Here is a 25,373-nt window from a genome sequence, read left to right as displayed (position 1 = left end):
GTGTGCAGACTTGTCCAACTCTCTGGAACAGTCTGCTGGGACTCTGCTGCAGCTCTCCCTGGGGCCAGTCCTGTTATGGGCAACCCCTTCCCGTGGAAACACAGCCCTTTTCTCATTCCAGTTATGAGCTCCCTACTCTGCAGTATCTTGGTGAAGTTCACCTAGGAATGTCCTCCAGCAGAAGAGCTGGAGGCCTATAGATCCCTCCCAGCCCCTGTTCCACCCCCCACCCTGCACAGTCACACACATCAACACATTGCCCACTCTGTCACATTTGGGATGCTTCCGCTCTCAGTGGGAAAAAAATTGACTCAGCTCCTGGAAGTTTCCCCAAACCATCTCAGGGCCGGTTCCCTTCTTCACCACCTGCCTTGGGGGACCATCAGCCAAGCATCCCACCACTGGGGCCCCTCCACTCACAGGCTACTGGATTTGAGGATGGGCCTCAACCCCAAGGGAAGGTTAGGGAGAAGAGCTTTCAGGGTTAGGAAGCTGCCGGCATGGCGGAGGCTGTCACCTGAGCCAAGTCCCACAGCCTTCCTGTCACCTGGTGCAGTTCGCAGGGCCAGGGCATACTCCAGGGGGGAAGGGTGGGGAGGGCAGCCAGCCAGCAGGGCATGCCGGAGGGAAACAGGGTCAAGGCGGTCCCTTCCCCCGCGCTTGTTCCTGGCCCTTTCCTCTCAGAGGGGCAGCAGGAAGTGAGGAAAAAGGGCTGGGGTGGGAGGCGGGAGCGGGTGGGAGGGGATGGGGTTTATCAAGTCGCCGGCGGGCTGCCCGGCGGGCAGCAGCTGGTGCGAGTAGCTTAGCTGGAGAGGCTCACGCGGGGAAGAAGGGAGGCCGCCGACCTACTGGGCCCACGGGCTCCCACACAGGTGAGCCCAGTACAGGCGACTGGTCTGCACCCCCTTTAGATCCGCTCACAGGAGCTCTCTCTCCTTCCTCTCCCTGGCGCGCGTACGGGAATGGGCTGGTGGTGCAGACCCGGGCCCTTTGGGGGATCTGAGCCCCGTACGGGGGAGAGGATCTAGGAAGAGGCAGGGAGATCTCGGCCCGGTCCAGCTCCAAGCCTGCTCCCCAGCGAGAGGGGCTTGTGGGGCGAAAGGGCTCCTGATACCGGGTAGAGGCTGGGGGAAGCCCCTCTAGCCAGACCGGCTTTCTCTGCGGTCGGGCCGGGTCCACTGCGAGGGTAGCAGCCTCCTCAGAGTTGAAGTAAAGCCTGGGGGGCCCCTACAGGCCTCCAGAGAGACTGGGCAGGACGGAACGGGAGCCCAGGCATCGGCCTGTCCCTAATGCAGGTCGCAGGCAGGGGGCCCTACCCCCAGGGCCCGCTGGGCTTACCGGCCCCCAGCGGGGCCGGCCACGCTGCGACTCAAAAGCTCGTGTTGCCAAGACAACCACAGCCTCTGCCCAGCCCAGCAAGGGCTAAGAGGCTGGCGCTTGGTCCCCCTCCCCCAGTCTGGCAGGGGGCGGGGCTTCCCTTCAGACTGGGCCAGGAGGGGGTGGGGAAGGGAAGCCCTGATCCGTAGGGGACTGGGTGTTACTGTCCCGGAAGGCCCGAGGTCGGCTCTGGTCACCGTCCCTCTTTCCAAATTGCCCCAGGGCTGGAAGCTACACTCGCGGGTACAGGACCAGATCCTCTGCTGCCCCCAGCCAAGGCCCCGGGTCCCGCAGCACCACCTTATGGACGGGCGGAGGAACACCACCTTCTTTATTCCCTCCACGACTCCCGTCCCTTACGCTGTCCCTTTAAGCGGCTGGTCGCGCGGCGGAGCGGGGAGGACTGTACCACCGGCCGCGGGCTGGTGGGGGAGGAAATCTTGGGCTGACTGGAGCTCGCGCCTGAGACTCCAGAAGAAAGCCCCGTTTGGAGGGGGCTCACGGCTCCAGATGGGTGGCCACATTCCCCGGCGGAGGATCTGGGAAACTTGGAGGCCGAAATGCTGCACTGGCTGCGTGAAAGTCGGGCACACCTTCCCGCCCCGGCCTCAAGTCCTGCCCCGGGCCCAACCTCCGCGCTGGATTCTTAAAGGGCCCGCGGGCCGGGGCGAGAGGTGGGGGGCGGAGCAGCAGAGGCGCCGAGCCGGGGCAGCGCCTGGGCGAGCGGCCGGAGCGGGCCGGGCTGGGCCGGGCTGGGCCGGGGATGGCGGTGGCCATGGCGCGGGTCCCGGCGGCGCCCCGCGCGAGGTGAGGGCGAGCAGTGCAAGCCGAGCGGCTCTCTCCCGGCGGGCTGGGTTCTGAACCCTCGGGGATGCGCCCAGCGGGGCGGCCCAGGGACCCCACCCCCACCCGGCCCGGCTCAGGCCCCACGTGCGGGGCGGGGGCGGGGTCCCGCACAAAGGCCAGGCGAAGTGAGCTCCTCCCCAGGCCCGCCTGGGGGGCGGGCGCGTGCATTCCCGGGGGCTGCCGAGGGAAGGGCCGGTCCGCCGGCGCCGCCGTGGGAGGTCCGCCGCCCCTTTGTCCCGGTGGGGCCTCCACCAAGCTTGGGAGAGTGTCTGCGCTCGAGACAAAGTCCTGACAGCCTCGCTCTTCTGCCAGGCGGGTGCTGCACAGATACCAGCCCTGCGGCTTTATTCCAGCTTCCTGGTGGCTGCATGAGCTGTGCCCTGCCTTATCCAGATGCTATCATTTCTCTGGATCGGGAGTTCTTCACGGGGTACAGAGTGGGCCTCGGGTTCGGGGCTCTCTGAAACCATGTGTTGGGTGGTTTTGCAGATATCTGTATTTCTGAGCAGCGAGTCCATGGCTCAGTCTGCCAGTTCTGAGAGTCACAGACCTACTAGAGGTTTCTACCCGGCTGTAAGCCACCTGCTCTAGGAAGGAGCCCTGTGTTCCTGGCAGTGAGTTCCCAGGGTGTCTTGCCTTCCCCTCCGTGGCCGGTGGTCTCAGACCTGTTACAGTCACCTAACAGGGTCTGAACAGCCCTGGGCACAGTGTCCCACACAGCCTGGACTGTGGGAGTGTGAATGGGTTTGGGGTGGGCACCTCCAGGATTCTATAGACTAACTTGCTCTCTCCCCATCTTTCCCCCAGTTCCTGAGCTGGTGCCAGGCAGGTGACACCGTCTTCCTGCAGCCCCCAGCATGTGGGCAGGCCTGGGCCCTGCCGTCACACTGGCCCTGGTGTTGGTGGCATGGGCCACCCAGCTCAAGCCCACAGCACCACCCATCTTCACCGGCCGGCCCTTCGTGGTAGCATGGGATGTCCCCACACAAGACTGTGGCCCTCGCCTCAAGGTACCACTGGACTTGAAGGCCTTTGATGTGCAGGCCTCACCTAATGAGGGTTTTGTGAACCAGAACATCACCATCTTCTACCATGACCGGCTGGGCCTGTATCCACACTTCAATTCCGTGGGGAGGTCTGTGCATGGGGGCGTGCCACAGAATGGCAGCCTCTGGGCACATCTGAAGATGCTGCAGGAGCACGTGGAGCACTACATCCGTACACAGGAGCCTGCAGGCCTGGCAGTCATCGACTGGGAGGACTGGCGGCCTGTGTGGGTGCGCAACTGGCAGGACAAGGACATATACCGCCAGTCGTCGCGCCAGTTGGTGTCCATTCGCCATCCTGACTGGCCAGCAGACCGTGTGGTCAAGCAGGCGCAGTACGAGTTTGAGTTTGCGGCCCGCCAGTTCATGCTGGAGACGCTGCGCTTTGTCAAGGCAGTGCGGCCGCGGCACCTCTGGGGCTTCTACCTCTTCCCCGACTGTTACAACCACGACTACGTGCAGAACTGGGACACCTATACCGGCCGCTGCCCTGATGTTGAGGTCTCCCGAAACGACCAGCTGGCCTGGCTGTGGGCCGAGAGCACAGCCCTCTTCCCCTCGGTCTACCTGGACGAGACACTGGCGTCCTCCACCCACGGCCGCAACTTTGTCAGCTTCCGCGTTCAGGAGGCCCTCCGCGTGGCTCACACCCACCACGCCAACCACGCGCTCCCGGTCTACGTCTTCACGCGACCCACCTATAGCCGCAGGCTCACAGGGCTTAGCGAGGTACGTGCCGGCCCCTGCCTTTCCCCGCCCCGCCCAAGCACTGCGGGGTTGGGATAGCGGGGGGCCTCCTGTGCCCTAGCTGGCTAGCTGCTCTCCATCCCCTCCCGTCATTCTCTCTCTGACCTTGTGAAAGGGTGGCATCATCATCTCCATCTTGCAGATAAGAGAATCGAGATCCAGAGATGCTGAGAAATTTGCTCAAAGCTTCCCAGCACATCCAGGGCAGAGCAGGGACGTGGGAGTCCATCCTGAGAGATACATCCTAGATTCAAGTGGGCCAGTGGCTTGGGAAACAGAAGCCAAAGTAGGAGTGCAAACGGCTTGCACATCTAATGAGAAAGTGAAACAGCCTCTGCCTGAGGGTGGGAAGGGCTGCTGGGTTGAGGGGACCGGCGTGGCAGAACAGGGTGGGGGCCCGTCCAGCTTGTCCTGTCCTCACCCTGTGGTCTCAGTCTCCCCTGTGACCGTCCTCCTCCCACACAGATGGATCTCATCTCCACCATTGGTGAGAGTGCAGCCCTGGGCGCAGCCGGGGTCATCCTCTGGGGCGACGCAGGCTACACCACCAGCACGGTGAGTAAGACGGAGTGGAGTCTGCAGGGGGGCAGGGAGAGAGTTGCAGCTTTGGGCTGCCAGCCTCCAGGTGGGCAAGCCAACCTAGTCTGGGCCCCTTGTCTGTCTCCCACCCAAGGCCTCTCTGGTCCCGACAGAGAAGAAAGGGTTCCTCCCCTGTTCCCAGGAAAGGAGTCATACTGTCCTGAACAGCCTTAGAGTTGTACCCTCCCCCAGCCCCAGCTGCCCTGCCGGGCTCGTCTCTGTCCCCTCCGCCCTTCTCAGTGGGAGCAGGGGCGGTAAGGGCTCAAGCACACATGTATGTGTACACATGTGTGTGCTGCTACAAGAACAGAAGAGTTTCCATCCGGGCCTGTGGGCTGAGGCCGCTGACCCTGATCCCTGGCCTTTGCCCTCAGGAGACCTGCCAGTACCTCAAGGATTACCTGACGCGGCTGCTGGTCCCCTACGTAGTCAACGTGTCCTGGGCTGCCCAGTATTGCAGCTGGGCCCAGTGCCATGGGCACGGGCGCTGTGTACGCCGCGACCCCAGCTCCAGTACCTTCCTGCACCTCAGCGCCAGCAGCTTCCACCTGGTGCCTAGCCACGTACCTGGGGAGCCCCAGCTGCGCCCAGAGGGGGAGCTCAGCTGGGCTGATCTCAACTACCTGCAGACGCACTTTCGCTGCCAGTGCTACTTAGGCTGGGGTGGCGAGCAATGCCAGTGGGACCATACACGGGCAGCTGGGGGTGCCCATGGGGCCTGGGCTGGGTCCTTCCTCACCGGCTCCCTGGCTGTGGCAGCCCTGGCCCTCACCTGGACTTTATAGGGGTCTCTCTCCCAGCCGCCGGGCCAGCTGGCCTCTGCCACGAGGGCTCCGCCCGGCATGTAGGAGCCTGCACGGGGTGGACACACTGGAGCTCCGAGGGGGCAGAGCCCCAGGGATGCCCAGCAGGGTGTCCATACCAGCTCTCACCCCCCTGTTCTAAGGGGGAGGGGCAGTTCCCTGAGAGGCCCCTTTTCTCCCTGCCAGAGAGGAAGAGGGGCACAGCCGGGCCAGAGAGGACCTGACCCTACTCTCCTGCCCCTGCATAGCTTATTATTATTATTTTGGGGTCTCTTTTGTAAATTAAATATAAAACACCTGCTTCTGTGCTTGGACTGTCTGCACCTAGGCCAGGACACGTGAGAGAGATTCCAGGGTGTCTCAGGAGGTTTGAGCGCAGCCCTGTCTCCGTGAGACTCTCTGCTGGGGACTTCATATCTGTCAGATGCGGTCCGTGGAACCTGGAGGCCAGAGCTGCCCATTCTGCAGCTGCCCTGCTGGGGCGGGGGCCACTGGGAACGGAGGGATTCACATTCCACCCCAACTCCCAGGATTGTGGGTTTCTCCATATTGATTGGAAAGCAGTTGGCCCCAGCCTTCCATGAGGGACCGGGCTCATTGTGTTTCCCCTCCTTGCCCCTGGATCCCCAGCTGGGCCAGTGCCACTCACCTCGCCTTGCCCACCCAGGGAGAAAGGGGAAGTGGATGGATTTGATCTTCCCTGGCTGGGCAGGTAGCCAGACCTCCCCTCCCTGTTCCCACGGGCAAGAGCGTCTCCTCCACTCCCTGCTCCAAGGGCAGTGGACTTCAGCCACACACACCTCTCCCCAGCTGGGTCACAGTCCTCCACTGGGGTTTGGGACCTGAATCTTGAGGTCTCAGCCCTGTCCCACTGCAAAGACGCGCGATGGGGCGAGAGGGAGGCATCTTGAGTCCGGGAGCAGAGACCTCCTCAAAGGTCAGCCCTGTCCTGACCACGGGAGAATGTGGCTTGTCCCCAGCTGTCCCAGGGGAGAGAAGTAGCATCTGGAGTAGTCAGACTAGCTCCAGCCTGCTTCATTCTGAGGGGGCTCTGCCCCTCTCCTCAGCCATCAAACCCACACTTGGGGTCCCCTTGTCCATGTCAGTGATGACACAACACTGGCTGTGGGGAGACAGATTCAAGAAACAGCCAAGTGGTAAAGGGGGGCAGCCCAGCCACAAGGCCTCAAGGGAGGTATCCTTGAGGAAGTGCTTTCTACACTGAGTTTGAAAAGGGGAAGGGGAAGCTTGCTACTAGAGACAAAGTGCGGGCAAAGGCTGCAGGAAGTTGGAACACGGCTGGGACCTGCAGTCTGAGGCTGCGGCGTGGCCAGGGGCTACCACAGGTAGGGCAGGAAGGGCAGCCCTCGAGTGGCACCACGCCTGACTTTGCCTGATGGCAGTGACCGCCTCACCTGCTCAGTAAACAGCACTCGCACACGTGCCAGTGCTGGGCTGGGCTGCATCTGCGAGCCGCACCAGCAAAGGGCCCTGTCGTCCTGGGGATGCACACTAGATGCAAAGGCCAAGTCAGAGATGGTCAGTGGAGCAGAGCCTGGAGAAGCGAGCCCCACCACATCGATGTCAGCTCAGGTTGTAAAGTGATCCCTGTCCCTCTGGCTGGTGACAGCCGAGAACGGAGGGAAGGGGGCTAGGCGGTAGCACAGAAGGCAACGTCAGTCACGTGGAGGGGGAGGGTGCTGAGGTGGAAGGGCACCCAGTGCTCATGGCCATGGTGGGGAGAAGCCCGCTGGACAGAAGATGAAGGTGTTGGTCTATAAGGTCACAAGATGCTGGAGCCAGCAAAAAGGGCAAGGAAGAAGCTGTGACTCGTGGCCTTTGTTGCTCTCACCCCTCGGACTTCCCCTACCCAGCTGTGACCCTCAAATACACCTGTGAGCTACCCCACCCACATCTGTAACAACCAACATCTGTGGCCTTTCCCACCCAGCCAGGACTCCTCCATACCCGTGCAAAGCTGTGGTTTCCCCCACATGTGTGACCTACACAGCTCTTACCTCCCCCAGACATCTGTGACCTGTACCCATCCGGCTGGGACCCCTCCGGGCAAACCTGTGATCACCTCACATCACTTTCCAGGAGGACCTGGACGACAGCCTTGTGGAAACTGCAACTCAGGGACAGCCACAGCTGTGGGTGGGTGGGTGTAAAGGGGAGTGAGGTGGCTCAGACCTGGGATATGCACACCACCAGAGAGAGCAGGCAGGGCTGGACAACCAAGCCGGACTGACCCCACACACACACAGCGCTTGGGCCAACCCGGCCAGACCAGCCCAGCAGCGGCGGGTCTGTGGGCAGGGCCCTAGGGTTGGGGAGCATCTTCCTGCCATTCCACCATTAGAGCTTCTCCCCTAGACTGAGGCCAGCTAGAGAATGCCAGCCTGAGGTTTGGCTGGGTTACGCCAATTGTGGCACTATGTTTCTGGGGGCACCTGAAGGTAGCATGAACCCTCAGGAAGAGGGAGTCGGGGCTGCCTTGGTGTTCTGTCCCCTCAGGCCTTGGTAGTTTTGCCAGGCTCTCTGAGCCTGATGGTCATCGCTTTGGGACCCTGCTTCCTGAACGAGATCAGCAGCCGCCACCTCTGTGGCTAGATCCTGTGCTGGGGTCCTCCTCCTTTAGCACTGTCAGCTTCTCCATCCTAGCCTGGAGGACCGAGTCCAGATGGTAGCCGCTGTGTCACTGACTCATTGGCCACTGTGCCAGGGGGTCCCTGGCTCAGGCTCAGACTCTGTTGTGGACTCAAGTAGCACTTTCACCTGGATCAGGGATATGAGGTTTCCTTCACCCCACCCTGGCAGGCATGCCTGGGCCTAGGCACCTAGCAGGTCTCACTAATCAGCTTCTGAATCAGCAAACAAGTGAAATCACAAAGGAATGAACAAGTATGTGGTCACTGACACACCCATGGTCACCCAAACACGGGGTCTCATAGTCACAAGACTGCAGTCTCACAACCAGCTTAGGCACTGGATCCCACACTTGTACATACTACCGGACCTTGCACAGAGGCCTAGACCGTAGCTGACCAGCCCTGACTTCACAGACAACAGTGCCTTTCAAACTCGTCCCTAAAGCAGAGGAGATCTACCTCCTGGGCATAGTCGGTGTAGGGCCTGGGGCCGCAATACTTCTAGGGGCCCAAAAACTGTCTTCACTTTTTTTTTTTTTAAAGATTTTATTTGACAGAGACACAGCGAGAGGGAACACAAGCACGGGGAGTGGGAGAGGGAGAAGCAGGCTCCCCACTGAGCAGGGAGCCCGATGTGGGGCTCGATCCCAGGACCCTGGGATCATGACCTGAACCAAAGGCAGACACTTAACTACTGAGCCACCCAGGTGCCCCTGTCTTCACTTTTTTAATCAGAGGAAAATATATATTAATAATGAATATATAATAATGACTTCAGTCTGGATTGTACTTGTCTTTGTACCAGCACAGTTGTAAAATGCATTTTTTAATGTTTTGAGGAAGGGGCCCACAAAGGCAAAAGTGCCTAAGACCCAGAGATATCATAATGCAGCCCTGCAGGGAAAGTAGGCTCCCTCAGGATACCTTACTGAGGCACCCAGACTCCAATACCACACATAGGCCTGCCCAGAGGGGTCTGCCACCCAAACAGCCCCCCTGCACTGCTTCCACCCCCATCCCAACCCAAAAAAAGCCACAAAGCCCTGCCCTGATGTTGACTGTGTGGGCAGGGCTGCTTCCAACCCAGCCCCACCTTCTAGCAAGGCACTTTGTTAGGGGTGCTGTGGTGGCTCTGCTGCCTGGCCCAGCCCTCCAACCCAGGGCCTGCCCCTCAGCCCGCCCCCAGACTGGGTGGGGTGACCCCCCTACAAAAGCTCAGAGTTTCCAGCAGCTTCCTCTGAGTCTGGTGCAGCTGGGACCAGAGTTGAGGAACAGAATCTTGCTGAGCCCTGCCTAGGCCCTCACACCGGGGTCAGGAAATTTGGAGGATGAGGCCCTTCAGCCCTGAGGTCAGCAGGGACAAGTGGGCAGACTGGTGGGTATACAGGAGGGTTGGGCTGACCTGTCCAGCTGTGCATCTCTTTCTCCAATGGCTGGCCAGGATTCCTGGGGGAAGACAGGAAAGGATCCTCCCCATCAGTCAGGTCAGCCTGGAGGCTGAGGGCCTGGCTCTCAGCAGCTCTTCTCAAAACAGAGTCATGGCTTCTGTGGCCTCTGGGGAAGGGGACTGGTTAGCTTAGCCGAGGCAAAGCCTATGGGAGACAGGAGGGCAAAGGCCCCGCCCTAGAGGCAACTCGGATGTGCCCTCCAGTGGCAGCTTTCCTCCTCCACGCCTTTCCTTTGCCCTCTGACCTCCCTGAGCCCCAAGCCAAGGTCAATGTTTACCTAAGGCCGAGCAGGGGTGGATTAATGAGCAAGGGGCTTGGCCCGCCTTCTCTGAGCAGGGGTCAGAGAGTTCAGAACCTGCTCTCAGCTTTGCCTCCCTTGGTCAGGTTTCCCTGGACCCATCCTCTGCCGTGGCAGTCCACCTGCTTCCCACCTACGCCCTCTTCCTGACCTTGCTTGGCGCAGCCCAAGGCTCCAGGAGCCCCATGGTACCCAAGCAGCCCTTCACCACCATCTGGAACGCAAACACCCAGTGGTGCCTGGAGAAATACGGCGTGGATGTGGATGTCAGTGTCTTCGATGTGGTGGCCAACCCTGGGCAGACCTTCCGGGGCCCTGATATGACCATTTTCTACAGCTACCAGCTGGGCACCTACCCCTACTACACGTCTGCTGGGGAGCCTGTGTTTGGTGGCCTGCCCCAGAATGCCAGCCTGGATACCCACCTGGCCCGCTCCTTCCAGGACATCCTGGTTGCCATCCCTGAGTCCGACTTCTCAGGGCTGGCAGTCATCGACTGGGAGGCATGGCGCCCACGCTGGGCCTTCAACTGGGACACCAAGGACATTTACCGGCAGCGCTCCCGGGCACTGGTACGGGGGCAGCATCCCGACTGGCCAGCTCCTCGGGTGGAGGCAACAGCACGGGACCAGTTCCAGGAGGCTGCAAAGGCCTGGATGGCAGGCACCCTCAAGCTGGGGGAAGCTCTGAGGCCTCGTGGCCTCTGGGGCTTCTATGGCTTCCCTGACTGCTACAACTATGACTTTCTAAGCCCCAACTATACTGGCCAGTGCCCGCCGGGTATCGGTGCCCAGAATGACCAGCTGGGGTGGCTGTGGGGCCAGAGCCATGCCCTCTACCCCAGCATCTACATGCCCGCAGAGCTGGAGGGCACGGGGAAGGGACAGATGTATGTGCGGCACCGTGTAGGTGAGGCATTCCGTATGGCTATGAGTGTTGGGGAGCCCAATCTGCCGGTGCTGCCCTATGCTCAGATCTTCTATGACAAGACGAACAGCTTTCTGCCCCTGGTGAGTCTCCTATGACCCCACCCACCTTGTAGCCTACCTTGTCAGGCATTAGGTCCAGTAAGTGAGGCCACACAGCCTTGGGGCACTTTCATCCATTATGCTCCATTCCTTGAGCTCCTACTGTGCGCCAAGCTTTGTGCTCAGTACAGACGTTTCAGCATTCATCACAAAGATGGAGTGCCTGCTGCAGGCTACGGTGAGGACAGGCTTGCCTCTCACCACCGGGGCCAGAGCAGCCCCAGGTGGGAACTATGAGTTATTTGTCCCATCCAGTGGTGTTACAGCAATGTGCTGTGTGGGGGAGGGAGGGAGGGAGGAAGGCCCCTCAGAGCTATGCTGTCCCTTTCCCCAGGATGAGCTGGAGCACAGTCTGGGGGAAAGTGCAGCCCAAGGAGCAGCAGGCGTGGTACTCTGGATGAGCTGGGAGAACACAAAAACCAAGGTGAGCTCAGGCCCAGGATGGGGGTTAGGGTGGGGGCAGGAGTTGGGCTGGCAGGCTGATTGGGAAGACCCTGGCCCGCCCTTTCTATCCCTGCACTCCTAGTGGGCCAGCAGGTGAGTGTGTCAATGCCCTAGGTAGGCCCATGCATGATCGGGGTGTCCCTGATGCTCCTCCTCCCACTCAGGAATCATGCCAGGCCATCAAGGAGTATGTGGACACCACACTGGGACCCTTCATCCTCAACATGACCAGTGGGGCTCTTCTGTGCAGTCAAGCCCTGTGCTCAGGCCATGGTCGCTGTGCCAGGCGCCCCAACCACCCCGAGGCCCTCCTCATCCTCAACCCCGCCAGTTTCTCCATCCAGCTCACTCGTGGTGGCGGGCCCCTGACCCTACAAGGTGCCCTCTCACTTGAGGATCAGATGCAGATGGCTGTGGAGTTCCAATGTCGCTGCTACCGTGGCTGGAAGGGAGCACGGTGTGAGCAGCAGGGCATGTGATGATTGGTCACACACCAGGATACACATTGAGCACCCTGTTTACCTTAAAAATAAATTGGTTATTTTACCAGCAAAAATGGGTTTTTTTGGGGAACAGCAGAGAAGTGCAATTTGAGATATGTGAGCTGTTGCAAAACCACAGGCAAGTCTGGAGAACAAAGAGGAGGAATGCTGTTTTACAGACGAAAGGGGGGATTGGAAGGGACTGTTATAAACAGAAAATCCATTGGAGTAAACTGGGAGTTTGAAGGGTGGTGATTTTTCATTGAGCTATGAGGTTCTCTCATTGGCTGGGCTGCTGTCAGGCAAAGAGAAAATCTTTCCTCCTATTGGAGGAGTAAAGTAGGCTCCTTCCTGTTGGGTCTGCAAAGGGCTGCAAGAAGTGATATGTCTGAGTTACCTCTTCTAGCCTCTCCACTCCATTTTATTTTATTTTTATTTAATTAATTAATTTATTTGACAGAAAGAGAGAGAGAGAGCAAGCACACAAGCAGGGGAAGCAGCAAAGGGAGAGGGAGAAGCAGGCTTCCCGATGAGCAAGGAGCCCGACACGGGACTTGATCCCAGGACTCTGGGATCATAACCTGAGTGGAAGGCAGACGCTTAACCAACTGAGCCACCCAAACGTCTCGCTCGACTCCATTTTAAATGAGGTTTTCTTTTTTCTTTTTCTTTTTTTTTTTAATGAGGTTTTCTTTATTTGGTTTCACAACCTAATGCACTCTGAGCCTGGCCACAGCTTTCTCAAGTACAAGCAGTCACACAAGTCAGGGTCACAGTCAGGATTATTCTCAGCCACCATCAAGAGCATATGTCTGAGGGGTGCCTGGGTGGCTCAGTCGTTAAGCGTCTGCCTTCGGCTCAGGTCATGATCCCAGGGTCCTGGGATCGAGCCCCACATCGGGATCCCTGCTCCGCAGGAAGCCTGCTTCTCCCTCTCCCACTCCTTGTTTGTGTTGCCTCTCTTGCTGTGTCTCTCTGTCAAAGAAAGAAATAAAATCTTAAAAAAAAAAAAAAGAGCGTATGTCTGTACCTGCACACATGCTTACAGGCCAGGATAGTTGAAGGGGTTAGAGCCTCCAGCACCCACCCAGCAGGGTCATAAACATCTCCAGAGACACTGAGCCCAGTCTTTAAGCTGCAGCTATCACAAGAACTGACATTCACTGAGCACCTACTCCTCCCCAAGTCCTGTGCTAAGCACTTTAAGTAGACTAACTCATTCAATCCTAACATGACGTTATGAGGAAACAGGCACACACTGAGAGGGCAACCACTTTGCCCAATGTTGCACAGCCAGAAAATAGAGAAGCTTAGGTCGAACCCAGGCTGTCTAGCCATAGAGGTAAAGCCCTTTGGCTCCTACTATGTGTTGACAGTAACCAGCCCTGCATGCAACCTGAATCTGCTCAGAGGTACCAGCCTCGCAAATAAAGTAGGTATGATTCTTGCTTCAAGAGCTACTGAGTGCCCAAAACGTACAGGCACTGGGACGCAAGAGGGCACAGCAAAGGCTCGTCTCTCTCACTCAGTCCTGATGTCTGTCCGAGGGCGGCTGCTTCCAAGGATGGGGCCCAAAGTTCAGGAGGAAGCTCCACCTGACCGTTTCCACACAGGAACCTTTTACCCGGGAGGCCAACGGGAACCGAGACCTGCCTGAGCCTAGGGTGGGGCGAGACGAGACGAGGCGAGGCGGAAGTAGAGCCAGGTGGAGGAGGGGCCTGCACCCAGCCAAGGCTTTGGCGTGACGGGCCGCGGCAGGGCCTCTGCCGAGCGGAATCCCGAAGGAACGAACTGGTGCCGGGGAGCCAGAGACTGGGCCTGCACTGGGCGGGGCACATCGAGGAGGAGGTGGAGCCTGCGCTCGGTCACAGCGGTGAAGCGCCGGAGCAGGGAGCAGTGGCTCGGCGACGGCGGGCGGGGCAGAGGCGGAGCCAGGGCAGAGACCGGGTCTGCGCCGGCTCGGTGTTATGACGCGCGGAGCCGGGGGCGGGGCCTAAGCGGTGACGCGCGGAGGCGGGGTGGGGGTGGGTGGCCTAGGGAAAGTCTGGACCAGGTGGGGCGCTGCGGGCCGCGACGGCTGCATTGCGTCCGCCGCACCGCTAGGGGCCAGCGCGGGCGGTCGGAAGAGTCTAAACCACAGAGCGAGAAACCGGCCAGCGCGGAGCGAGGACGCGGAGCATCCCGGATCTTGGCTTCAACATGTCAGTACTTCCCTCTTCCCACGCGCAGCGTGTTGGTCCTCACTGTCTCCCGTCGTCCGCCCCACGCGTGCGGTCCTCAAGTGGCTGTGCCGCTCCACACGCCTTCCCTGCGTCTGTCGTTCCCTCCTAGAGCATGCCGAGCCACACCCACCCAGAGTCAAGCTCCTGAAGCACCCCCACCCACCCCCCCAAAAAACTCCATTGTTTGTCACCCACTAGGAGGGAGGGGGAAACCGAGGCACAGGAGAGCCTTGCCGCCTCTCCCTGAGGACACGAGCCCCGCCCACAGGGGGTGGGGTCGGCACTGAAAGGGTTAAGCCCGCGGGGAAGTCTGGGGCTCCAAGCCTGGGGGCGGATCCTAGGGCTTCCTCCCTCTAGGTCCAGGGCGGCGGCTGCTGAGGAGGTAGCTGATGCAGGTGAGGGGCTTATAGCCCTCTGAGTGGGATATAGTGTGTGGGGCGGGGGGCTCCTACCTGTGGACGACCAGTGTGGAATTGGCCTCAGGCTCAGGGGACCTTCTTGGGGAGGTGGGGAAGGGGAGCCAGGACGTCCTCTGGAGCAGGTGAGTAGAAGTGTGCAGCCCAGCGGATTCCCCCACCACCAGAAATCCCCCAGCGTAGACCTTCTGGCAGCAGGGCCTGGGGTAGGATGGGCAAACAATGGGATTTAGGCGCAGGAGGTCTGAGCCCCCATCCGGGTGGCAGTTGGACACCCTTGTGGATTTAGGAAGGAAGCTGTGGTCCTTATCTAGGGTGACTACGAAACTCAGGCCAGTGGGGAACCAAGCCTGCAAGAGCCACATTGCTGTGGGACTGTGAGCCAGGCCCCTTGCCAGTGCTGTTGGGGCCCCATCTGAAGGGACATTTGGGTCTGTGCCCAAGCAAAGTGTCCTGAGCTGCACAGTGTTGGGGAGAGGGCCATGGGCTCTGTGCTGCAGGCAGGGAAGGGAAATCCCGTCCTAAAGGGGTGGGTGAGTGGTACCCCAGGATTGGTCAGGTGGCAGGCATGGCCCAAGAGGCCAAAAAGGCTGGGACCAAGAATGTAGGGGAAAGGAAGGAACAGGGGAGCTCCCAGGGGTAGCTGTGTTTCCTCCAAAGGGAATCTTGAGTGGATTTAAGTAAGGGATCATGGTGTCTAGTTTGCATGTTCTATCTGATGGCCAGCCAGCCATGATGGTAAGGCTAAATCCACCGTCCTGGGGAGAACAAAGTTGTAGCCACAGCAGGCTGGGGCCAGGACTCTTGGGTTCTGCCCCAGCCTTTAGGCTTCAGCCTCCCTCCAGTGTGGAGCAGGACACGATGGACCTATTTCCTCTGCTGTCCACCCGAGTCAGGTATAGGGGATGGTCTCCAGGTCACCTGTGCCATCAGGTGAGTATGGGGACAAGGTGTAGTTTACCATTTCCGGGATGCATGGCTCCCCTAGCACTCTGTCGGCCCCTCCCTGCCCCAACCCTGTCCTCCCTCTTGGTACAGCCTAGCGTGGCTGTTGTCCGTCGGAGGAGCACCCTTGTGGTCTGAGGAGATACCACTGTCTGGAGACTGTGCTCTTAATCCCTAGCCTGCCACTGAGCCACCTGCAACCTAGCAGGAGATGACCTTGGCTCCCAGCCTGACTCAGCTGAGCCTAGATCCTACATGTAGGTGAGAGCTCACTCTGAGCCCTGGCCCACCAAAGCTGACCCCAACCCTAGACCCTGCACACCAGATAGAGCTGATCTTGAGTACCAGCCCAGTTGAGCTGACTCTGGATCCTGCATGCCAGCCAGAGTTGACCCTGAGATCCAACCTGGCCACGCTGACCCTGGATCCTGCACACCAGCCAGAGCTGACCCTGAGCCCCAGGCTAGCTGAGCTGACCCCGGGTTCTGCATGCCATCCAGAGATGACCCTCAGTCCTGGCTCCACTGAGCTGACCCTGGATCCCGCACACCAGCCAGAGGACATCCCAGCCCCCAACCTGGCTGAACTGACCCTGGAGCCTGTGCACTGCCGACCTGAGCTCCTGGATGCCTGTGCCGACCTCATCAATGAGCAGTGGCCCCGAAGCCGTGCTTCCCGCCTGCACTCCTTGGGCCAGTCCTCAGATGCCTTCCCCCTCTGCCTGATGCTGCTGAGCCCCCGCCCCACACCCGACGCAGCTCCCATTGTAGTGGGTCATGCCCGCTTGTCACGGGTGCTAGACCGGCCCCAGAGCCTCCTGGTGGAGACAGTGGTGGTGGCCCGGGCTCTGAGGGGCCGTGGCTTTGGCCGCCGTCTTATGGAGGGCCTGGAGGTTTTTGCTCAGGCCCGGGGCTTCCGCCGGCTCCACCTCACCACCCATGACCAGCTGCAGTTCTATGCCCACCTGGGCTACCAGCTGGGTGAGCCTGTACAGGGCCTGGTCTTCACCAGCCGACAGCTGCCTGCCACCCTGCTGAGGGCCTTCCCCAGAGCCCCCTCTCTCCGGCCATCCTGCAAGGGTCCTAGTCTAACTCCCCAAACTGCCCCAAGAGCCCCCAAGGGGCCATCATTGCCACCACCCCCTCCCCTGCCTGAGCCCTTGACCACCTCACCCCCACCTCCTGCAGGGCCCCCTCCACAAAGCCTGCTGGAGACGCAGTACCAAGACCTGAGAGGATGCCCCATATTCTGGATGGAAAAGGACATCTGAGGGCTACCCAGGTCAAGGCACTGTCCTTCGGGGTCGATGGACTGCTTGGGACAGTACCAGCCTCAGCCCAGCCCATTGGCCCCATACCTCCAGTCCCTAGAGCCTGGGGGCAGCTTTAGCCTGGCCATGTTTCCTGAGTACCAGTGGGGCTGGGAGACTGCTCCAGAGATGTGGCTCAGAGCTGTCAGTGTGGCTGAATAAAGGCTTCTATTGGGTGTGGCTGTGACAGTTTATTTGTTGACCCACCCTCACTTCCCAGCCTTATCTTAGATCCTCTATATCTGTAAGATCCTCCGGATCCACATTGGCCCTGGGGGCCATGGGTGAAGGGACACCTAACCTTCGCCCCTCCCACTCTGCCAGGCCCAGGTGACAAGGTGTCTGTACCCTTCCACATTCACTCATCACCATTCACTGAGGACCTACTGTGTGTCAGGCCCTAAACCAGGCAATGGGGAACTAGACAGATAGGGCCTTGATCCAAGGAACAGAAGGAGACAGGCATACAGTGGCAGGATCTATGTTGGGACAGTGGGAGCCCAAGTGCCCTCAGTCCGTTTGGAAATCCAGGGGAGGTGATGTCACAGCAGAGACCTGAGTGCTAAGTAGCCAGGCAAGGGGGGAGGGTGTTAAGTGTTCCTGGGGCAGGGAACAAGATGGACAGAGGACAGAAGGGGACTGGTGAGAACTGTGGGCGGGCGAGGTGTCAGAGGGCACAGTGGTGTCATGACAAAGATGGAGAACATGGGAGGGGAGCTGCCTAGGCTGACGCATGGCGTGGCTGGTCTGAGAGGGCTAGAGGACCACAGGGGGGCCATGTTTTCCCCACCCCCCATCCTCATGGGGAGTAGTTGGGGGAGTGTTCCCAGCTTTCCCTGCTGTATGGAAGGTATGGCCATGGCCATGGACTCTAAGCTCACAGCCCCTCTCTCCTGCAGGTTTCCATCCCTGGGGCATGATCATGCAGCTGGGCCTGGCCTTGGTGCTCGGAGTGGCCCTGTGCCTGGGGTTTGGCCAGCCCCTGCTCTGGGCTCCTGAACGCCCCTTCTCTGTGCTGTGGAACGTACCCTCAGCACACTGTAAGACTCGCTTTGGCGTGCACCTGCCACTAGAGGCCCTGGGCATCACAGCCAACCGTGGCCAGCGTTTCCATGGCCAGAACATCACCATCTTCTACAAGAACCAGCTCGGCCTCTATCCCTACCTTGGGCCCAGGGGCACAGCTCACAATGGGGGCATCCCCCAGGTTGTCCCTCTTGACCGCCACCTGGCACGGGCTACCTACCAGATCCACCACAGCCTAGGACGTGGCTTTGCTGGCCTGGCAGTGCTAGACTGGGAGGAATGGAGCCCACTCTGGGCTGGGAACTGGGGCCGCCGCCGAGCCTATCAGGCAGCCTCATGGGCTTGGGCACAGCGGATATTCCCCGACCTGAGCCCCCAGGAGCAGCTCCACAAGGCCCGTGCTGGCTTTGAACAGGCAGCCCGGGCCCTGATGGAGGACACATTGCGACTGGGCCAGGCACTGCAACCCCATGGGCTCTGGGGCTTCTACCGCTTCCCAGCCTGTAGCAATGGCTGGCATGGTATGGCTTCCAATTACACGGGCCACTGCCACCCAGCCGCTCTCGCCCGTAACACCCAACTTCATTGGCTCTGGGCTGCCTCCAGCGCCCTCTTTCCTAGCATCTACCTCCCACCCAGGCTGCCGCCTATCTACCACCAGGCATTTGTCCGATACCGCCTGGAGGAGGCCTTCCGTGTGGCCTCCGTTGGGCATCCACAGCCCTTGCCTGTCCTGGCCTATGCCCGCCTCACACACCGGAGCTCTGGGAGGTTCCTGTCTCAGGTGAGTGAAGGTTGAGATCCAGGGGTCTGAGTGGGGGGCATGGCCCTGTCTGAGGAAGGTCTGAAGAGAAGATGTTGCCCTGGGGGGATTTGATGGGGAGGCCCTGATCTAGTTTTTTAGTGGGGAGGTCCTATCCTGGAGCATCTGAAAAGGAAGTAAGGCTCTGTGTTGGAATACCTTGAGGGGGAAGGCAAGGCCCAGCCTTTGGAGCCCTGGTCTGAGGGGAGACAGCCCCTGAGTGGAGGACCTGAGAAGCCACTCAGAGGCTCAGTGCCAAGGAATCTTACTCTAGTCGTGGAATCCGATCATGGCGATGAGCCAGAAGAGTTTCTCGAAGGTGGAAGTAGGCCCAGTTGGATCTGGCCAGCTCAGGCCTGGCTTAGCAGCTCTTTGCCTCCAGGATGACCTTGTGCAGACCATTGGTGTGAGCGCAGCACTCGGGGCGGCCGGCGTGGTGCTCTGGGGGGACCTAAGCTTCTCCAGCTCTGAGGTGATCATTGCCCCTCCAACCTGCCATGCAGCCCATGCTGGAGTCCCAGGGTTGGGAGAAAGACCATGTCAGAGCCATGGAGCAGGAGCATTGATACATCCTTCCCCTCTCCTCAGGAGGAGTGCTGGCATCTCCATGACTACCTAGTGGTCACCCTGGGCCCCTATGTAATCAACGTGACCAGGGCAGCCATAGCCTGCAGTCACCAGCGCTGCCATGGCCATGGGCGTTGTGCCTGGCAAGATGGAGGACAGCTGGAAGCCTTTCTGCACCTGCAGCCAGATGGCAGCCCTGGCGCCTGGGAGTCCTTTAGCTGCCGTTGTTACCCGGGCTGGGCTGGCCCTACCTGCCAGGAGCCCAGGCCTGAGCCCAGGCCTGAAGAAGCAGCATAAAGCCAGAAGTTACCTGTCCCTGAGTCTCTTGTCCCTGCTGCCATTTTTCCAGTCCTGGAGGGAGAACTCTGTCCCACTCTTGTTCTATCCAGTTTATAGTCAGTCCTCCCATATACATCCCCCACTTCCCATGGGGCCCCTGGGAAGTGGAAGGGGCCAGAAAAAAAGGTTTACACCTTTTTATTTTATTATTATTTTGCTTACACCATTTTAAAAACCAAAGGTCCTCTGAGATCACTTGATCCCTTCCGATAAGGAAGCAGCCCTGGGGAGAGTCACCGTTACAGATAGTTAGTGTTGCCAGCCCAGAGCTCTGTTCCAGTTCCTCACTGGGTGCATGGAGAGGTCACAGGAGACCCGTCCAGGGACAGGTGGGCTCCAAGATCTTGGCTAAGGTCTGTAAGTGCTAAGCTGTTGTCTGTCCTCTGCTTCATCATAAAGTCACTTTTTCTTTCACTGCCTAAGGTTTGACTGTTTACCCAGCTCTACCAAGCCCCACGCTCTTCCTGTCGCGAATGTCCAGCCTCGGTGCCAGGAAATGCCGGTCCTGCCTGCTGCCGTGGTAGCCTGCTCCAAGGCGGCAGCTTCAGAGTTAACTACTGTGCCGGGAGGCACATGTAACGGGGGGCGGGGGGAGGGGGCGAGTGTGCGCAGGGCATTGTGGTTACGTAGTTCAGCTAAAGCGTCGTGGGCTTTTGGGTCTCTGGAGTGGACTACAATTCCCGAGGTGCTCTGCGCTCAGGCGGCCTGCGGTCATCTGCGCGTACAGCCCCCTGGGACTAGTAGTTTCGGCCTCGTGGATGCGGGCCGGAACCCAATGGCCAAGAACTCGCCTTCCCGGCCACCCATTTAGCAGGGCGGGGCGCCCCGACCCGTTTGGCAGGGCGGGGCGCCTCGCGAAGATGGTGTCGCGTGTGGCGTGTGGGTCCCGTCGTCTGCCCAAGTCCCAGCTTAGCCCACCGACCGGCGTCTTGCCGGTCTGGAATCCTTGTCCGCCGGGTCCCTGACCCCGCGCCCGCCGCGCGCCCGCGCTCCTGATTCCCGGCATGCCCCGCGCCCGTAAGGGCAGCGCGCCCCGCAAGGGCGGCCAGCGCCGCGGAGCGGGTAAGTGGGGAGCCGCTAATGAACGGCGAACGGGGGTCCTGCGTGGCTTCCTGTGGGTGTCCTGGAGGGTTCTGGGAGGAGACTCCTGCCTCGACCAACCTGGCGCTGCGTCCCGCAGCTCCCCCGCGGCCCGCACGTGCCCCAGGAGGCAGCGGCCACGTGGGTGTCCAACTTGAGCGCAGTCCTTGCGGCTCAGGAGCTCGCGGCCCTAAACCGGTGGTCGTCTCCCCGCCTCAGTTTCCCGCATTGCCGCTCCACCCTAGTTGCCTCTGCTGGACAGAGCAGGAAGCCTGCCCCCCTCGCCACTCCCTGGTGCTTTCCTGAACTGGACTAGGAAATGGGTGGGAGGCCTCGCCTGCCGGGGAGTACTAAGGAGGGCGGCGATGGGGAAGCTGCAGTATTCTGGCTTTGGTGGGCCTGGCACGAGAGGGTTGGGGAGTGCCCTGGAGCCTGAGGCAGGAGACTTATCAGCTTCGAACAGGAGTGTGTCTTGGTGCAGTAAACACATATGTTTACGCTGCAGGAATGGGGTGCCTGTTAGGCACAGCTCAGACCTGGCCACAACCCTAATAGGACTTGGGTGTGGGGATATCTAAGAGGGTAGTGACATTCCAGAAGAACTGATGCTGGGGGACAAGTTCATTAAATGGTGCCAGCCCCAGATTTAGGAACCAAGGAATCCTGGAGGGGCTTCTGGGTGAATCCTGGGAAGGTGAAGATGAGAGCACTATGCAGAGGGAAAAAGTTGTGCAAAGGCCTGGCATTTGGAGGGAGCAAATGAGGGAGGCTGGGTTGCTTTGACTGGTTAGGGTAGTAAGAGAGAAGGTGGGCAGAGGCCTGCATGCATGCTGGACTTTGTCCAGCAGGCACATGGAGTATTTAGTTCCTGAGAAGTAGGATCAGCCTGGCGACCAGAACCCATCTGGGGCTCTGTTGCAGCAGCTGCCCTTACCAAAGTCAGCCCCTAGCCCTGGGCAGAACCCGCACAGGAGTGTACGTTTTGCTGACCCTGACATTCTCCTGTGTTTACCTATTTTCTGGGACTCATGCGGTCAGGGGCCACTCCACTTTCTGCATTTCCCAGGGTTAGGAGGGGGCTGTGTGCGTCCATTCACCCAGGGTTAAAGGCCTGGGATGGTCAAGGGGGAGCTCAGAAGAGAGTATGCTTGAAGTCTGGGGCAGTCACCCACATGCCCAGGGCAGATAGGTGATGTTGGCCCACAGAAGAGCCGGAACTAGTTGTTTGTTTAGTTATTGTCTTCACTTGCTAAACCAAGAGTCCTTTAGCATCTCTGTTTTGCAGATGAAGAAATTGAGGGAGTAAAGCTAGACTTTTGACTTGGTTACACCCCTTTTAACATACGGAGCTGGAATTCGAACCCTGTGTTTGTCTGTATATATTCTATATATACAAATCCTACAATTAAGCCCCTGATCTTTGCCCTGGCCATTTTTAGGCATAATCTGGGCTAGTGGCTGAGCTCCCCCAGGATTTGCCTAGAAATGCCCCCACTCCAGGCTCAGCCACAGGCCTAGGTGGGGCCTATGCAGCCCCTTCTGCCTCTACCAGGCTCTCATTCTCCTTCTTAAGCAGGCTATAGTCTCAGGGAGGCTCTACTCACCAAACCTGCCAGGTTTTCCTAGGCTGGGCCTCGTGCCTGATATTCTCCAGCTGATGGACCTCATTCCCTTTCTCCTCCTTCCTGGCTTAGTGTCCTGTGCATCAGCCCCAGTGCCTCCCACCTCAGTCTCTGTTTTCTCATCTGTGAGAGGGGCAGGATTCTATTCTTGTGGGGTCATGAGGTTGGGTAAGGTACCCCCCCAGCCATCACTCATCAATGGAGGCAGGCCAAGTGCTACCACAAGTGTGTTCGACCCTCCCCAGGTGCCCGGAGCAGTACCCAAGCTGACTCAGGTTCGAGTGAGGATGAGGCCGTCAGTGAGGCCCGCAGTACCACCAGTGAATGCCCCAGCCTTCTTAGCACTGCAGCAGAGGACAGCCTTGGTGAGAGCGGGTGGGAGTTTGGCAGGGACTCTGTGGGGATTCCCTGGGGTAGAGCAAGACGCAGGGCTGACCAGCTGGCCTTGCAGGGGGGGATGCCGTGGATGAGCAGGGCCAGCAGGAAGACCTTGAGGAGAAGTTGAAGGAGTATGTGGACTGCCTCACAGATAAGAGGTACCCCTGACTGCCAGCCAACCCCCACACCCGTGTCCCTGCTCAGCCCATGCCAAGTGTGACCCAGTAGGGCTGGCCCACAAGGTCCCCTCTCTTCATCCCCCAGTGCCAAGACCCGGCAGGGTGCTCTTGAGAGCCTTCGCCTGGCCCTGGCATCCCGCCTTCTCCCCGACTTCTTGCTGGAGCGCCGCCTCACCCTGGCCGATGCCTTGGAAAAGTGCCTCAAGAAAGGTTGGGCCCTGGGGCTCATGGGAGACCTGAACTGGCTGGGTACTGACCCTTGCTGCATGGGCTGACCGGAAAGCCTTCCTGCAGGGAAGGGCGAGGAACAGGCGCTGGCCGCTGCCGTGCTAGGCCTGCTGTGTGTGCAGCTGGGCCCTGGACCCAAGGGCGAGGAGCTCTTTCGCAGCCTGCAGCCCCTCCTGGTGTCTGTGCTCAGTGATGGCACAGCTAGCCCTGCTGCCCGGCTCCACGTGAGTGTTTCAGGCTCTGTGACACCCTTCCCTCCCGTAGTCCCTGAGCAGAAAGGAGGTGGGTTCCACCTACCTTCAGGCTCCCCTACTCTGAGGGTGAGCCCTGTGGCCGGGAGCCCAGGCTCACTCTCTGACCGTGGCGTGGCTTTGCCCCCCTTCCCACAGTGCGCTTCTGCTCTTGGCTTGGGGTGCTACGTGGCTGCTGCTGATGTCCAGGTAAGTGGCCTCTGGGCACAGGTAATAGAGCACCTAGACCCTAGCTCTGCCCCTGAGCCATTCCCACTGGCTCCCTGTGTCCCTAGGACCTGGTGTCTTGCCTCAACTGCTTGGAAAGCGTTTTCAGCCGGTCCTGTGTTGTGGGTGGCTCCACAGCCTCCGTGGTCCCTGCCAGCCTGCATGGCCTGCTCTGCGCTGCCCTGCAGGCCTGGGCATTGCTCCTCACCGTCTGCCCCAGCACCCACGTCAGCCACATCCTGGACAGGTAAGAGCGACTGCTTGCTGCAAGTGGGAGGGGAAAGGCGACGAGGCCCCCCAGCCTGCACATAGCTCAGCCTGCCCCTTCCCCAGGCAGCTGGCCCGGCTGCCCCAGCTCTTGTCCAGCGAAAGCGTGAACCTGCGAATCGCTGCCGGCGAGACCATCGCACTGCTCTTTGAGCTTGCCCGGGACCTTGAGGTGTGAGGGGGGGGGAAGGGAAGGGAGGGGGCCTCCTGACACCACCTGGCCAACCGAGGCTGGAGGCAGGGGACGCCGCAGGAGACAGGGCAGCCTTAGGTCATGACGGAGGGGAGGTAGCCCTGACACAGACTCAGACACCGGGTGCCACGGTGGGGGCTCTGAGCAGGGGTTTCTGGCCCAGCTAGGGGCCAAGAAGGGATTCAAGGGGACCAGGCGGAGGAGGAAGCCACTTCTTCCGTGAGAGGAAGGGTTTGGGCAGCCCCGTGTGAGAGCGTGCAGAGCCTGGGCTCCTGCTCACACACCCTCTGTTGCTCGCACTGTAGGACTTCCTGTACGAGGACATGGAGGCCCTGTGCAGCGCCCTGCGGACCCTGGCCACCGACAGCAACAAGTACCGTGCCAAGGCTGACCGCCGGCGTCAGCGCTCTACCTTCCGCGCCGTGCTGCACTTCGTGGAGGTACGTGTGAGAACATGTGTCCCGGGGAGAGTGCTCCCCGGACACCGCCGCCAAGCCCTAGTCTGTGGGTCCCTCTATGCTGCAGGGCGGTGAGTGTGAGGAAGAGTCCGTCCGCTTTGGCCTCGAGGTGCTGTATGTGGACAGCTGGGCCCGGCGCCGCGTCTATGCCGCCTTCAAGGACGTGCTGGGATCGGGCATGCACCACCACCTCCAGGTGGGAAGACGGACGGGCAGGGGGTACCCAGCTTGGTTCTTTTGGACCAGCCTGAGCTCACTGCCCGTTTTGTCCCCCAGAACAACGAGCTACTCCGTGACATCTTTGGCCTGGGCCCCGTGCTGGTGCTGGATGCCACTGCCCTGAAGGCCTGCAAGATCTCACGTTTTGAGAAGGTTTGCACCCTTAGGCACCTTTCTCTTCCCTCCACTCCCATGGCCTCGAGGCCCGGAGCTCTGCAGGGGCGGGGAGGGGGGCCCGGGCCTCCCCTTCCCTGGCTCACCAGAGCCTCACTCCTGCCCCCACTCTAGCACTTGTACAACGCTGCTGCCTTCAGAGCGCGGACCAAGGCACGCAGCCGCGTGCGGGACAAGCGGGCAGACGTCCTCTGAGGCGGGGCCGGCCGAAGAGGAGACCGTGCACACCCGCGCCTGTGTTTTTAACAGAAGACACTGCAACAACTGGTCCCTGCCAGGAATTGTCGCTTTATTTTTTTAATGACAAAACCAAAAACAGACATGGCGGCGAGGGGGGGGGGTTGGTGGTGTCCAGGGCACTCGGGGTCCTGGCCCCCTGCCCCCGCACACAGCGCTGTGGCCTCTCCCTGCCCTGTCCCGGGCCCGGTCAGATGTGTGCTTGTCCCAGAGCTGGGGGGCACACAGTAGGAGGGCTGTCCTTTTCTCTCCTTTCTCGGGCCCTGCTCCTCTGGGATGACCCACTTCCTTGAGGGGAACGGCATCTGCACAAATGGCACCAGAACAGGTGGGGACACGAGGCTGCCGGGATGGATCTATATGCTGATTTTTAAAGATTATTAGAGATAATTAAACCGAATGCTCAGCCTTCTGTGGCTCTTAGCTCTGGGTGTTTCTGCCTGCCCTCCCACCCACCACCCCCCTGGGCTCCCCCCCCATCTCCATCTCACCTTTGCCCTCCAAG

General features: G+C 60.0%; 4 protein-coding genes and 1 long non-coding RNA gene across 19 annotated transcripts; 4 read left to right on the top strand and 1 right to left on the bottom strand.

The window, feature by feature from the left end:
• The first annotated feature begins 736 nt into the window (after positions 1-736).
• HYAL2 (hyaluronidase 2) lies at positions 737-12,178 on the top strand. Of its 6 annotated transcripts, none has more exons than XM_073901256.1 (6): positions 737-872; positions 3,031-3,998; positions 4,482-4,571; positions 9,882-10,805; positions 11,158-11,247; positions 11,432-12,175. In XM_073901256.1, the coding sequence occupies exons 2-6, from the start codon at positions 3,081-3,083 to the stop codon at positions 11,744-11,746; spliced, it is 2,337 nt and encodes a 778-aa protein (XP_073757357.1). In that variant the 5' UTR covers positions 737-872; positions 3,031-3,080; the 3' UTR covers positions 11,747-12,175. The 6 variants fall into 6 exon arrangements, with proteins under 6 accessions (XP_073757357.1, XP_073757359.1, XP_025741157.1 ...); XM_025885372.2 differs by lacking the exon at positions 737-872 and adding an exon at positions 1,813-2,184 and having other exon boundaries at positions 11,432-12,176; XM_025885373.2 differs by lacking the exon at positions 737-872 and adding an exon at positions 2,326-2,348 and having other exon boundaries at positions 11,432-12,178.
• Positions 12,179-12,208: 30 nt separating this feature from the next.
• LOC141374197 (uncharacterized) lies at positions 12,209-14,633 on the bottom strand. The gene is made up of 2 exons (XR_012380892.1): positions 14,424-14,633; positions 12,209-14,076 (listed from the first exon to the last, which is right to left on the bottom strand). It is a non-coding gene; the product is annotated as an uncharacterized lncRNA (long non-coding RNA).
• NAA80 (N-alpha-acetyltransferase 80, NatH catalytic subunit) lies at positions 13,871-16,817 on the top strand. 8 transcript variants are annotated; one of them, XM_073901280.1, is made up of 3 exons: positions 13,871-13,950; positions 15,208-15,320; positions 15,719-16,817. In XM_073901280.1, exons 2-3 carry the CDS (start codon positions 15,293-15,295, stop codon positions 16,600-16,602), a joined length of 912 nt encoding a protein of 303 aa, XP_073757381.1. In that variant the 5' UTR covers positions 13,871-13,950; positions 15,208-15,292; the 3' UTR covers positions 16,603-16,817. The 8 variants fall into 8 exon arrangements, with proteins under 8 accessions (XP_073757381.1, XP_073757378.1, XP_073757384.1 ...); XM_073901277.1 differs by having other exon boundaries at positions 13,877-13,950; positions 15,715-16,817; XM_073901283.1 differs by lacking the exon at positions 13,871-13,950 and adding an exon at positions 14,072-14,366 and having other exon boundaries at positions 15,833-16,817.
• Positions 16,818-17,268: 451 nt separating this feature from the next.
• Positions 17,269-19,511, top strand: HYAL3 (hyaluronidase 3). The gene is made up of 4 exons (XM_073901275.1): positions 17,269-17,292; positions 17,541-18,451; positions 18,852-18,941; positions 19,058-19,511. Exons 2-4 carry the CDS (start codon positions 17,558-17,560, stop codon positions 19,331-19,333), a joined length of 1,260 nt encoding a protein of 419 aa, XP_073757376.1. The 5' UTR covers positions 17,269-17,292; positions 17,541-17,557; the 3' UTR covers positions 19,334-19,511.
• Positions 19,512-19,536: 25 nt separating this feature from the next.
• On the top strand, positions 19,537-25,291 carry IFRD2 (interferon related developmental regulator 2). 3 transcript variants are annotated; one of them, XM_073901274.1, is made up of 12 exons: positions 19,537-19,704; positions 22,323-22,442; positions 22,529-22,613; positions 22,720-22,844; positions 22,929-23,086; positions 23,252-23,302; positions 23,389-23,567; positions 23,654-23,759; positions 24,086-24,220; positions 24,306-24,434; positions 24,515-24,610; positions 24,746-25,291. In XM_073901274.1, exons 1-12 carry the CDS (start codon positions 19,671-19,673, stop codon positions 24,824-24,826), a joined length of 1,299 nt encoding a protein of 432 aa, XP_073757375.1. In that variant the 5' UTR covers positions 19,537-19,670; the 3' UTR covers positions 24,827-25,291. The 3 variants fall into 3 exon arrangements, with proteins under 3 accessions (XP_073757375.1, XP_025740813.1, XP_025740812.1); XM_025885027.2 differs by lacking the exon at positions 19,537-19,704 and adding an exon at positions 20,048-20,437; XM_025885028.2 differs by lacking the exons at positions 19,537-19,704; positions 23,654-23,759 and adding an exon at positions 20,045-20,437.
• The last annotated feature ends 82 nt before the right edge of the window (positions 25,292-25,373 follow it).

The sequence above is a fragment of the Callorhinus ursinus genome, unplaced genomic scaffold, assembly GCF_003265705.2.
Source record: "Callorhinus ursinus isolate GAN/ISIS: 27379988/994484 unplaced genomic scaffold, GSC_fseal_2.0 scaffold15, whole genome shotgun sequence".
Taxonomy (NCBI): Eukaryota; Metazoa; Chordata; class Mammalia; order Carnivora; family Otariidae; genus Callorhinus; species Callorhinus ursinus.
Note: the sequence above shows the minus strand (reverse complement) of the source record. Positions and strands in the feature narration are given on the sequence as shown.

What these genes read in the sequence shown, in the direction of transcription:
- IFRD2 (XM_025885027.2), top strand. Translation starts at nt 20,380, where the DNA reads ATGCCCCGCGCCCGTAAGGGCAGCGCGCCCCGCAAGGGCGGCCAGCGC. An exon ending in GACTGCCTCACAGATAAGAG is followed by an intron (nt 22,614 to 22,719) that starts GTACCCCTGACT and finishes TTCATCCCCCAG; the next exon opens with TGCCAAGACCCGGCAGGGTG. An exon ending in AGATCTCACGTTTTGAGAAG is followed by an intron (nt 24,611 to 24,745) that starts GTTTGCACCCTT and finishes CCCCCACTCTAG; the next exon opens with CACTTGTACAACGCTGCTGC.
- HYAL3 (XM_073901275.1), top strand. Translation starts at nt 17,558, where the DNA reads ATGATCATGCAGCTGGGCCTGGCCTTGGTGCTCGGAGTGGCCCTGTGC. An exon ending in CTGGGAGGTTCCTGTCTCAG is followed by an intron (nt 18,452 to 18,851) that starts GTGAGTGAAGGT and finishes CTTTGCCTCCAG; the next exon opens with GATGACCTTGTGCAGACCAT. An exon ending in TAAGCTTCTCCAGCTCTGAG is followed by an intron (nt 18,942 to 19,057) that starts GTGATCATTGCC and finishes CCCTCTCCTCAG; the next exon opens with GAGGAGTGCTGGCATCTCCA.
- HYAL2 (XM_025885373.2), top strand. Translation starts at nt 3,081, where the DNA reads ATGTGGGCAGGCCTGGGCCCTGCCGTCACACTGGCCCTGGTGTTGGTG. An exon ending in GGCTCACAGGGCTTAGCGAG is followed by an intron (nt 3,999 to 4,481) that starts GTACGTGCCGGC and finishes CCTCCCACACAG; the next exon opens with ATGGATCTCATCTCCACCAT. An exon ending in CAGGCTACACCACCAGCACG is followed by an intron (nt 4,572 to 9,881) that starts GTGAGTAAGACG and finishes TCCCTTGGTCAG; the next exon opens with GTTTCCCTGGACCCATCCTC.
- NAA80 (XM_073901277.1), top strand. Translation starts at nt 15,249, where the DNA reads ATGGACCTATTTCCTCTGCTGTCCACCCGAGTCAGGTATAGGGGATGG. An exon ending in CAGGTCACCTGTGCCATCAG is followed by an intron (nt 15,321 to 15,714) that starts GTGAGTATGGGG and finishes CCTGCATGCCAG; the next exon opens with CCAGAGTTGACCCTGAGATC.